Below are 13,301 nucleotides of genomic sequence, written 5' to 3' on the forward strand. Positions count from 1 at the left end.
AGCAGACCAGCGGTGGCTTGTACATTTTCCTCTTAGAAGAGATATGGTTGCTCTGACTGGCTTTTTTTTGGTTGATGAAGGGGACATGACACCAGCTACCAGCTATGACTAAGTCTCGTAGCTATGAGGGGATAAAAATAAAGTAATGTGTACATGTCTAACATGTAAAATTAAGGTGCCTGTGTATGTGGCTGCTGTTGTCCAAGGTTATCCTACATCATAAGCTGATGTAGATGGTTATTGAACAGATTGGGGCCATCCCTCTCTTCACCTAGCAATGTCAGAACAAGGGGGCAGTTGCCTCTAAAAGCCACTTACATATTAATCCACCCAACTGTTTTCTGCTGGTACATCTGGGGATGAGGCAGAATCAGACTCTAGCCATGACCTCACATAATCCTCCTTCTGTAGTGACAGTCTTGCATAATACAGAAGAATATTGTGGTGTAAGGGTCATATGTCACAGCAGCACGAGGAGTCACAAGTGCCATGACTGTGTCAAGGATTTTTTAAGCAAATGTGACTGGCATGGAGCCTTACACATGTCTGTCATACGACCTTGTAAGAGGCAGATATGGGAAGCTCTAGGCAAGGCTGTTGCCAGAGGTAAGGTCACCGCACACAACAATGATGTCCCTGTGAGGTGATCCAATGGACAATCGTCACATTTGACCATTAGATTATCAGAATGGATGTTGTAACAACATAGTGTTGAGTTTGAAAGGAAATTATTTTCATATCTGAGCCAAGAAAAATTTTCCAGTAACAGCAGGAAGATTCAACTTGGATGCCTACAAACTATTGCGAGTTAATAATGGCCAGGCAGAGAGCCAGTGGAAATAGATGGTATTTGTTTTAAAAAATATATTTGTCCCTCTCCCCTTACACTTTGCCTGCTGTTTCTCTTCCTGGACTGCAAGTGCTTAAGAGCAAAGCTGTGCTTATTTCTTGGAATCAGTCATATTACTCACTTAATCAGTGGTTGCTAATGATAAATAATAACAATATAAAACATTAACGCCTTTTTATCCACATCTGCATCTGGCTCTTGGTGAAGTACTGCATTTATTACCGCTGCATCTGACCATATGTTCCATGGTGCAATCCCTTTAATGTCATCACAGCAGCAATACACCTGAGACGTGAAAGCTGTTAGCAAATCCCTTGTGTTGATGCTGGAGGCAAGCGAGAGAAGTTAAGAAAGCCAAGGGATACACCAAACCAAAGGCCATGGTGTAAAAATTGCAAAGAGAGTGAACTCTGGGCCAAGGAACAGGCAGGAACGGAGCAAAACCTAGCAAGCTAGATAGTATTGAGATCCTACAACACACAACAAGCAACGGACATAGTGATGAGATTCCCTTATCGCCGATTGGTCTAACAAGTTAACTCTTAATCTCGGCTTTGGCCAAATGGCTGACTGCAGCTCAGTAGTCTTGGTGTATACAGCAGTGTCCATACCACTCTGGCAAGTACTTGGGGCCCATATGACATTCTGCCCAGAACAAAGTAATGAGATTTGCACCTCTTGCGTGTTCCTACAGAACGATGATGCAGCAGGACGCCAATGTATGTAAAGAGCCATTGAAAACAGGCAGTGTTCTGCAAGTCTTTGCACCTTGCTGTAATAATAAACGGTAATCAGTCATTGTCATTTTTCTGCATTTTTCCTTCTGACTGTAGAGGAACATTACACCGGAGCAATCTGCCTTCATTAGCTTTGAACAAGCTGCTGTAGTCATTTCCCTAGAAATGGCAAATACACATAAAATCACATTTTTCTGAGGATTGTAATAAAGATTCAAGCAGGAATGATTGTGCAAATTCTAGCGCCTTTATCATTCACAAGACCAGACACTCACAATGAATCCCAGAATCTGTGAAGCAATGTTTTTTCCCCTCACTATTCTTCACTTTCTAATTTTAAGCCCATTCAATTTCATTAGTATTCCTTCACTGTGTTGTCAGTCTGCATTATGGTGGGGTTTTGGAAGGCCTTCAATAAAAGAATACTTGACTGTGCTACAACCCTCACCCTTTGTACCTTCCTACAGATCCCAACAGAATGAATTTCTAAATGCCTGCATGTTGCAGGAAACATGAATTCTTAATGAATCTTAGGATACAAGTCTAAACAGATGACAGTACTTTCCAATCTGCTACGGAAACAATATGTTTTAATTAAGTATAAGGTTTAATAAAATTTTCACTCCTTGTACAAAAATGAATGGTGATTAACAGACGGCTGACAAGCCAACTCTAATAATTTCTGATTAAATGCTTTTGTTTAGTGTTTTCAGTCACTCTCTACAGGGAATTAATTACTGGAAATGAAAAAAATGAAGGTTCATGCCAGTTAATATCTTTGAGAAAGTGGAAGGTAATCAACTGTATAAATTACAGTGGCATATGCAGGCCAGCTTGTGGTCAAAATTTGTACAACATACCCCAGCCAGTTTTGAAGTTGGTTAGATGGAGAATTGTGGGGGGGAAATCTGTCTCAACAAGCTACGACATAGTTATAAGTAAACAGTGAGCAACAGCATTCAGAATAAGATGTCATTGTGACTTTTCTTCAGCTTATGTTTTTTTTTACGACATTTACTTATTTACAGTGGCCACTACTATTGTAGGTTCAAAGCATACGTTTATAGGATTATTTCATGCTTCATATTGCTCTTTAAATAAACAAACCAGCTTCTAAGGGCCAATCTACATAGAAATATGCATGAAGAGAACCATCCACCAGAGGTTTAACGTGAGGGATGTGAACAGATGGGCAGGAAGTGCTGTTAACCTGCTCCAAGGAGCTGCTTTGCTGCAGTAGACACTCATCTACCCACCCAGATCAAGGTTTCAACTAGCCTTGCTGAGGCCATTCCAGCTAAATTGGTATGTCAGGAACTCCAATAAAGGTTGCCAAACGCTTTGTATAAAACTAATTTAAAAAGGAGAAAATTAACTGCTTTTTATTATCCATTGTCTTCAAGGAGGTGCTAGTTTGAAAATTTACCTGGGAAAGTTTACTTGGCAATAAACTTGAGTAGGCAGAAGAACTTCAGCTGAAGTCTGTGGATCTGGACTTTTTGCTCCTCTGAGCTGATTGCCAACTTACCTGAGTCAGTTAACAGCTTTGTAAAAGTTAATCTAGATATTTCATGACCAACTGAACTAGGTTTAAGCTAACTCACAATCCATTAACTCGAATTTTAGTGGCCGCAGTTGCAATACTCTGAAACAAACACATGCGCTCCGTGCAAAGCGAAGGCTGATCTTTCCCTGCAGAAAGCCAGTACCAAGCCATTTCATGTCTTATCACTATGCTTTTTGAAGTGTCTTCCATTCCGGTTTGTCCCCAGTGACACATAACCTTTGTACTGGCCATCTGCAAGAGCTGAGAGAGATCTTCATGCGCACCTCTGATAATCTTGTGTTTGTTCAGGGATTCTTTAGGCTTTTTAGTATTGCCTTGATAATCACCGTTTATGGTGTGTAGCTGTCAGTGAGCTTCATTGCAGAAGAAGCAGCCTGAAACATTAGTAAATTAGCAAATATAGCAGCCTGAAACATTAGTAAATTGTATAGCCATATGTACTAACTAAGACTTGTGTCATTCAAAATTTCTGTTAAACAAATTCAGTTGTCCAGTGGAACTGAAAAATCAGTCAGAAAGTGCAAATAATTTCAGGTACTTTGGGGTCCTACCTACAGCCAAAGGTAAGAAAATGTAATTAAATAATGATTTCATCCATACTGGACATTCTGTTGACTCAATAGAGAAATTTCTGTTCACTTTTTTCACTCCTCTCCAGTAGTTTTCACTGGCAGCTGGAACAGCACAGCCCCAAGAAAATATGGATTAGAATAGAGTACAGAGACCTATTTCCTAGAGTTCTGGTTTTATTTTGTATTTTATATTATACAACACATACTAATTTATAACTATAATTAATTCTAGAATAAAATTAAGTATAATAAACATATTTATCCTTTTTTTAGAGTTCTAGACAACAAAAGGAAGTTTCTTAATAACTTGGCTAAATGTTCAGTGTTGTCAACTATATTACTTTGCTCTGGAATCCAGAAAACTTTCCTATAGGGTGGCAGAAAGGTGTAGGCAAAGGGTTGCTGTCACATGTATATTCACAACCAGCCAATGAATTTTCTAAAGTGAGTGAAAAAAGACCATTGGCACCAGTGCATTTTTGCCTTTGTGGATGTTAGTTTTAAAAATAATATTAATTAATAAGAACATAACTTAGTAAAGAATACAAAAGCATGTATTATCTGTTCTGCAAGCGTGACTCACACATGTTCACCTTACCACCTTTATCAGTAGGAGTTTGTCACAGATCATAAAAGGAGTGGGATCGTGCCCTTGGTTCGTGACATGAAAAGTCTTCTCAGCAGAGGAAGAGGAAGAGAGGTATCAATTATTCTCAACGTTGTTATGAACACTTTCTCACACTAACAGGCAGTTACATGGGAAAAAAAGACTTCTAGTGAGTAACTGCTCTTTGTAGTGTTAAAAACATACCATGTGGGCCTCAGGTTTTGAGACAATTTTTATGTTCTACTTTTCTTTCAAGTTACCTTGCCCTGGCTTTCCAAATAACTCATTTGTTATCTTACAGAGAGACGCAGCTCTGACTTTTGGGAGACAGAAGGGCTCCCTTTCTCCTCCCTCTACAGCATTTCAGCATTGCAAGAGAGGGTTTTCATTACAACTTCAGGTTTTCTTATTCATTTTCTCTTTAGGGCAGCCCTTCTTTTGTCACAGGCTAACAGATAATCCTATAGTCATTACACTGGCAAAGTTCACCTTGAAATGATTGGTATTTTTGGACAAGAACTGCAGAATCGGGTCCTATGCTACCAAGAGCACTTTGGCTAGGAGTTATCAGGGAAATGATGATACTCAGCTATTAGAGCTACTTGAGTGGATCACCACAACAAGCACTAGACTGGAGGATGGTGCGTCTTTAAAATGCACTCAAAATTCATGGTTTGCACAGGGACTGAGCAAGGTTTCCAAGATCAGTCGCGAAAGTTTTCTTTTAAGTATACTGGAATACTATATATTAGTTTATGAGTATCAGTAGAAATATCCTAGAGATGACAATGGAGCCTGCTGAAGACACTCAAAATGACAGAGAAATAGGGAAATCATAGATCTTGAGATAAAATGATAAATGCAATTATGATCTCTCAACTCATTTGCGTTACTTTTTCTCACTGCAGTTTTTTTTTTCTTCGTGCATAGCTGTAAAGTGTCGTTATTTATTAGCTCTTCTGAAATGTTTCATGTATTTTCTCATTTGCAAATGTACCTGTGAAGCTGGTTAAAAAGTAGGGCATACTGTTGAGATGTGTAAAAATATTCATGAATTAAGTTCTGGTCTTTGTAAGAGTCTGAGTCACCTGAGTTCTTCCACTTCATCAGGAGGTGAGTACCTTTCAAGTAAGTGCTTAGCACCTGATTTGAAGAAAACCCACCCAAAATAATTTGTATGCAGGGTTAAAAATAGTAGGTTTTGTCAACATTCCTTGGAAATTCTTTGCTGCCAAGTTATAAAATAGAAACTAGGGGTCCATTTGATGGTAGAGACTAGTGAAAATTAAGTTTGTTATTACAAATATCCTTTCTTCAGCAGTAACGCCTCTCTTCCCCCACATGCCAGTCCCAAGCAGTTGTGCATATTCCCTCACTTATGCTGGGTCGTTATCGCAGAGATCAGTTTATTGATTTGAATACCAGTGCAGCAGCAAAAGGAAGGGATAGTGTGAGGGAGCTGATGGTGGCTTTGAGAAAAGGTCAGTAGCCTCATAACCTCACCATCATGAGATAGTCTGTCGCTACTTCTATTGATGAGGTCAAATCCGCATTAAAAAGTGTTTTGCCAGTAGCGAAAGGAGCACTGTCAATAAATTTTATATTGGTTCAACAAGCAGAATGAATGTTGTGGACTGAAAGCTCTTTTTGTTAACTCACGAGCATTAGGCTGATGAAATCCAAAGTATTTTTAAATCAGCTGTAACGTCTTGATGATTTATGAAAAATGCTTGTTTCTAAAAATGATGATTTGATATACTCCACAGTCAGTCTGCTCTGGTCTTCAGCTGTCCTTATAGATACAAAGCTCTTCCTTACCACAACTTAATCTGCCTTCCTGTAGATTAAGTTTGTTATCTGTTTAACTCTGCTTGGACAACAGACAAGTTACCTCTGGAAAGCTGAGGTTTGTTATGCTTCTCTGTGCTGATGTAAATCTGTATATTGTAAGCCTTTCGCTACTGCACAGGCATTTAAAAACAAACAAAAAAAACCCAACCCAATCCAAATAAAATAAAATAATAATAAAAAAAAAAAAAACAAACGAAAAAAACCTTGCATGGAGTCTGAACATGGGAGCGTTTCCCCTGATTAATGGACACCTTCCCATAGAATTATCTTGAAAGAGACTATCCCTTTCATGACACTATCAGGTTTGGAAACTTTTGGTGAAGGTAAAACCACCTCAGGGATCCCCACTCTAATCTTTTATAGCATATGCTTGTTAACATATTTCTATATTTTAACTGGAATAGACTGATATTTGATGCTTATGTTTTCCTGGCCTAAAACAAGAGAAGCAGAAAAGTGGAGAGATGAACTTCAACCCTGAAACCACACCATTCGTAATTATCAAAATAGGTGTTGCAAGCAAAATCCAACTAGCTGTTACACAGATAATGACTCACAAAATGATAAAACATTTTTTTTCAAAATTCTACACAGAATGGAGCAAAATACCCTTCAGTTTTCAGTATAATTTTCTGTATTCTTTCATTGCTCCTGACTGGAGAGTTCAAGTGACTGCTGAGTCATTAATAGTAAACAAAGAAGCATATTGATCCACAAGATGCTCTGTTGCCTATGACTTAATTGTAATTTGAAGGTTTAACACAGACTTACCTGAGAAAGAGTGCAAGTTAAAGTATGCATCTCACTAATTCTCTTATGGACTAGTATAAGCAGCTTTTTACATAATGGTTTGTGTAGTCAATTAGTAGAGTATTAGCTATAATAGATAACATTCTTACTAAGACCATATTAATTAGAGCTTAAACACAGCTAATCTGAGACCTATATTGAATTTATATTATTATGTAAGCATAATGCTTCCGTAGGCAAATAATTTCCTTCACGGCATTTTTAAGGAAAAGGAAATCCTGGCATCTGAGATAGAAATATGCAAATTCTAACAGCTATTTGGAAACCACGTAATGTTTCTTAAGACTTGAGTGTGCCAGGCCATATTACAAATAATAGTAAGATTATAAGCCGCAAAGGACACAAAAGACTGAATACCTTTTAAATTTATCAGAACAGAAGGAGTGGGACTGCTAGATAAGAAAATCTCTTCAAGAATTTAATGGATTTATGTTACTGCTCCTCATTTTCCTTGTGTTAGACCCTGGTTCTGGGGTTCTCTAGTCTAAGTTCTCTTCAGCAAAAATAAAGCCTGGTGTGTGCCTATATCCACATTTTTTATTCACCTACATGAATCCACCAGTTTTGAGACAAACATTCTCTGAAATTAATTAGGAAGCCTGCCTAAATACAGATTTAAATTTATTTTTAGTTGCATGGGTTTGTGGCCTCCTTATCACTTTGTTCAGAGGTTCTGCAATATAACCAAAGCTTAATATGTCTCTGGTAATATCAGCTACCTGAAGGAATCCCTTAGGCAAAAAGGTACTAAATTTTTAAATCACAGATAACCATGAAACTAAGCAACTGCAAATTTAGAAGCACAGCAAACTTCAGTACAATATCAGAAAAACTGTGTGTTGTGTGTTACAATGAAATTACAATGAAATGCCACCATCTTGACTTCTGCCACCAATAGGAGCATCACTGCTGTTAGTAGAAAAAAATACACTAATAATAAGCTGATAGGTCCACAATGTTCTGTTATGTTGTCTGGTTACACTGCTGAGAATTATTGCCCATCTGTATGCCAGAAGACAAGTGCTTCTCATCGTGGCTGAAATGAAGTGGAAGAATGAGGGCTAATATCCCTGTCAATGCTTGTGCCAAGAGTCATGGCAGTGACCAGGGTCTCACTAGGCAGGTTACATCTGTAACTTCAGATGCAGAGTTGACAACCTTTTGAATTCATATTCCCCTCTCCCATTTTTATTGAAAAAACATTTTCATATTTGGAGTATCTTAGGGTGGGTTTTTTTTTTCTTTTTTTTTTTTTCTTCTTTTTGTAATGGTAGACTTTCAAACATTGTGGGATATTTAAGTATCAGTCCTACGCTTCCATATCTAAAACTGTCGGTCAGCAGTGTTTTAAAATCTCTCTTCTCAATTTAGGCATCGTTATTTTTGGAACATATACTTTAATTTCACCAACAGAGGTCAGTAAACCACTGAAAGAGAACCATAAGTGTTTGGCGAGAACACACCCTCGTCAATCTTTGTAACATCCTTCTGATAGTTTTGCTCAAAGGGCTCTTGTTTGGTTGCTTCAGAAAATACAAGCTTAGTTAGCTAATAAAAAAAAAAAAAAAAAAGAAAGCAAATGTATCCTTATGCATGCAGGAGAATGAATTTTATTAAGGAGATGAATTACATAAAATACTATATTGTTAAAGCTCTTTCAGCATTAGAATATATTTGAAATACCTGTTATCAAGCCAGTAGCAGACATACATGCATAGGTATGATCATTGCTGAATCAATTTGTCAAGGTTAAAACAGGCTGTGATTTACACAGTAGCACTTTGAATGATCTGCAGGATTCTACTTTTCAAGCTTTGTGCTGTTGAAACCCAACCTAGTGCCGGGAGATTACAAAGCGGAGGATCCCAGAGAAGTAACATTTAATGATATTAAAATAACAGATAGAAGCGCAGGAGAAACCAAGAGCTGTCACCGACTTGCTCATTTTGACAGTAACAGCTAATGGAACTATATTAACACATCATTTTCCAACTTTCAAGTGTAATGAAAAGCTATTTTTACAAATCATTACTTTCGGTATATGGTGTTTCAGCCACGTGGCTTCTATTAGTGTACGGGGGAGTTTCACAACTAAAGCTGCCTGTGCAGTACAGAAAGTGTACCTTTTATGTTGAGCTAATCCCAGAGGAGAGTCAGCACTCGTGCCTGTGTCCTTTTGACCTTTATCCTTTTAATGCATTTTGCCTCAGCAGCAAAAGGTGAAACCCCAGTTTTTATGTTGCAAAACAGACCGCTTCAACAGCATTTCTCTGTGAAGCTAAGGCAAGTAACACACGCTCCTGTGGAAATGTTGAAAGTCCCTAGTTCAGCAATCGACAATAGCTTTACAAACGTATTTTTAGAATTGCTTTTTTGGTAGCCCTTTGAAGCTCACCCGCACGGCCTCGCTGCCACCCCTCTCAACAGCTGCGAGCATGCGAAGCCACTGGAGTGGAAGATGTTAATTATCATCAGCTACTGGAATTTCTCCAGGGACTACTTGTGGTTAGAAACGTGCTTCCCTAAAGAACTGCGCCAGGCACCAGGATCATCTCTCCTGTAGCTTATCTGAGTCCTTCCTCTTAAGCAAAAGAGATAATCGATTTAAACTCCCAATCTTCACTTTTAAGCGTTCTTCTTTTAGGGTATGATTGTATGATTTTCCTAAGCAATCTTAACTGCAGAATCTGTTATTTCTGTGAATAGAGTTCCAACAATAGGCATTTTCATGTATATGTAAGTTTCCCAGGGACTGGGTTTAGCATACGTAGAGATTTTGATTAAAAAAACGGAGAAACAAATCTAAAATGAAAAAGGAACAAAACCAGAAAACAGGCAAATTGACAGACACAACTGTGTTTGGGTTTTTTTCCCCCACAAGGGTCATTTGAACTTCCTTTTTGTGGCCAAGAAAAAACTATGCCCCTTCCCCCCACGTCATCAGAAAACTGCAAGCACAAAAATGGTCTTTCCCCTTCTGCTTTACCTCCCGCTATTCGGTGGCATTTTGAGTCTAAACTAGTTAGCATCAGGAGCTTGATGTGATGTCAGCAAGTGAGATATTCCCCACAGGGAACCAAAATAATAGTAGATGAGCTGGCAGAAAGATCCCCAGAAAGGGGAATAACACAAAACCAACAGATTCTAAGCCTAGTCCTTTACTTTGAGTACTACAAAGCACCTTTAACGACTGAACACAGCCTTAAATGTACCTTGTAGATCCCTCTGCGGTACTTAAACCTAGTAATCACTACCACCCCCACAAAAAGATCAAGTCAGGTCAGACTCTAGCTGCAGAGAAACCAGGATGAACAGTCATCTGCAGGAATTGACTCCACGCACCAAAACAAATGCTGAGGACTTGTCTCTTGCCCTTTGCTACAGATGAGAATGGCACACTGTCCCCCAGTCCTTTACAGAGTGACACACCGCTTTTTTTTTTTTTTTGATAATCTAAGGGAGCTGAAGGAAAGCAGGCACCTCGCTCTCCAAGAACGCCATCCCTTTCCTATAAGGGCACAGGAAATCCCCTTCCGCCCCCAGGAGGAAGGGGTAAGCAGGAGGAAGGAAACTGAATGTAATGGAAAGTAAACGTGTCAACTGTGAAAACAATTACCACTAGTGACTACAAAAATCCTTGTTACACTTAGAGCCAATGAGTACAGTGGTATTTCAGCTATTCAGTGTTTACAGAGTTTAAACCCCCACAATTACTGGCCAATCCCCCATGTAGGCCGTTAGTGCTGTTGTATTGTATACCTTCTGCAGTTCAACTTCAACTACAGCGATCAAGAAGTAGGTACAGTCCAGATGAGGGATTGCTTAATTCTTCCAAAATGATCACTGCTTAATGACATAGACCTATTAACTCCGTGTCCGCTGCTGTAGGCCTTCATAAGCTAGAGAAGATAACAGAATACACGTTCCCCAGCTGGCATCAAGAGCAACAGTGAACATTAAAGTGAGCACACAAACACAGAACTGTTATATACAAAAAAAGTTTAATTGAAATACCTGTATAAAAAATATGATCTCCATACATTTCACACTGTTAAACAGAAGAAAAAAAATCCAAATCCAAGCTGCATAAATGCAACCAGATCACAGAAACACAGCTATTAAAATAAATTAAGGTTTATGACTCTGCCACTCTACTTTCCAGAGCCAATGCACGGAGACTGTACAATGTCAATAATTTAAAACCCTTCCAAACAGCATTACTTTACATTTCTGGTACAATAATACCAGACAAAAGGCATACTGACTAACTTTAAAAAGTCATTCTATTTCCCTTAAATTAGACTTTGTACAACAATTTTCCATCTTCCAACAAAAATTGATAAGGTCAGAAAATTTTTTTTGTCTTTTTTTTTTTTTTAAACAAAAGTTGACAGGAATGCAGAAAAAAAGTGCCATGGGCAAACCACTAGAATTCCCATGGGGAGAAGGAGGGAAAAGCACAGTGTTGAATAACTATAACCAAATAAATTAACCAAATAAATAGCCACAGCTGAAACCTGTGGGAGGTCTTCTAAACTCCAAACAATAAATAACTGTATAGTACATGAGAAAAACCAAGTTTACATAAACACATTATACAGGTATGGGGGGGAAAAAAAAAGTAAAGTCCTTGAATATTGCATTGATTGTGCATTCAACATGCCCATACATACTTTAAGACTCGCAGGGTGACAAAAGGCCGGGGGGAGTTGAGAAGGGGGCTTCTCATGCCCAGTGGTAGAGATGATAAAAGGAAACATGAATAAACTTTCTGATAGAAAAGCTGATATACCTGTTCATATTTCTGTGCAGGCTATAGGAAATATTTTGAGCAGCAGAGGTGGATTGGATTTGGAAAGGGCTGGGGGGGCAGGAGTGAAATGTCTGTGTTCAAGTATTCCATCACCAGTGGATGGGACTACTTCATTCAATCACCGAACATGTTCTCCAATGCATCATAGGAGCTGCTTCCTCCAGCACTGAGTCTAAAGGGAGCAAATTCCTATAATGAACTGGATCTTCTTTGGACATACACAGCTCAAAAAAGAAAGTCCCACTGAAGCAGCTTTCAAAAAGGCACTCAAAAGCAAATAAAAATCTAGTCCAGGCTCTATGAGAGCAAAAAAGTTTACCATGTATTCAAGAGGTCACTGCTTTCTTAATAAGGTCAGTCTTTGACTAAGTACTGGCCTGCAACTCCCAAACATCAGCGTTTCCAAAGGAAATCTCTCATTCCAAAGCAGAAACCAGCAAAGGGGGAAAATAAAATCAAGTCCCTCAGACAAAGATTCAACTACAGAATAATGAATGCATTTTTCTAGCCCCTCCTACGTATTGGCAGCAGCACTGTGGTCTTTCTGCTTGTAGCTCCCCTCCCAGTGCGAGGTCCTTAGTAATTCACAGACTCTCATTACTTGAACTTGTGCTAGATACATCAGTATCAAGGGTCCGTAGCCTTATGTCACAGTCCTCAGACTTCACTACTTCAGATTTGTGCATCCATTGATGGTCAAAAATTTGCTCAAGTGTTGGTCTGTCTGAAGGCCTCAGTGAAAGGCACCATTTGATCAGCTGTTGACATTCTGTAACAAACAAACAAAAAAGTAATTTTAGACTAGGAAAGGAAAAAAGACAACCTTGAATAAGAAAAACCCTATCTGTACAAACTGAAATGTACAGGACCAGTAGAAGAAAAAAAAAAGCGCCCCCATGTGACCCCTATACAACTCACCAGGTGAAATTCTTCTCCTGAAGTATAATCGTCCCCTCAAGATTTCTTCATCCTGCTCAAAAGGGATGTCTCCGCAAACCATATCGTACAGCAGAACTCCCAGAGACCATACTGTTGCTGACCTCCCATGGTATCTGTGGTACCTGATCCACTCTGGAGGGCTGTATACTCTCGTTCCTAAAAGCAAGGAAAAAAGAGAAATTAAAAAAAAGTCAAGGTTTAGAGTGTTTCCCCATTGTTCAGCGTCATTTGACATAAAAAAAAAAAACCTTTAAATTTCTTATGGGCCAAGGCCATTAGTGGTGTAACTCCAGGTCATCTGGTGGAGTTACACCACGCAGAGACTTGGCCCATGCGGCTGTGCTATTTTGTTGCAGTGAACAACACCCGGTCCCCATCAGCTGACTGTTTACCCAGGCCAGCTCCCTTTCACTGACCACGTGGCGTCTGCAGCATCACACCAAAAATAGACACAAAAGGACAAAGGGGGCCGGCGGGGAGGAGGCGGGAGGGCGGCAAGAAGGTGAAACCCAGGTCCGCCCGTCTTACACGGGGCTAATCTGCTTTAGCCAATTC

General features: G+C 39.1%; 1 protein-coding gene across 1 annotated transcript in view; it reads right to left on the reverse strand.

The window, feature by feature from the left end:
- Positions 1-11,610: 11,610 nt before the first annotated feature.
- PIM3 (Pim-3 proto-oncogene, serine/threonine kinase) overlaps positions 11,611-13,301 on the reverse strand; it is a 16,308-nt gene continuing 14,617 nt past the window's right edge. Inside the window, 2 exon segments of the mRNA XM_009883683.1 lie at positions 11,611-12,576; positions 12,726-12,902. Coding sequence (XP_009881985.1) covers positions 12,392-12,576; positions 12,726-12,902 — 362 coding nt within the window. The 3' untranslated portion in view covers positions 11,611-12,391.

The sequence above is a fragment of the Charadrius vociferus genome, unplaced genomic scaffold (assembly GCF_000708025.1).
Source record: "Charadrius vociferus isolate BGI_N301 unplaced genomic scaffold, ASM70802v2 scaffold43, whole genome shotgun sequence".
Classification (NCBI taxonomy): Eukaryota; Metazoa; Chordata; class Aves; order Charadriiformes; family Charadriidae; genus Charadrius; species Charadrius vociferus.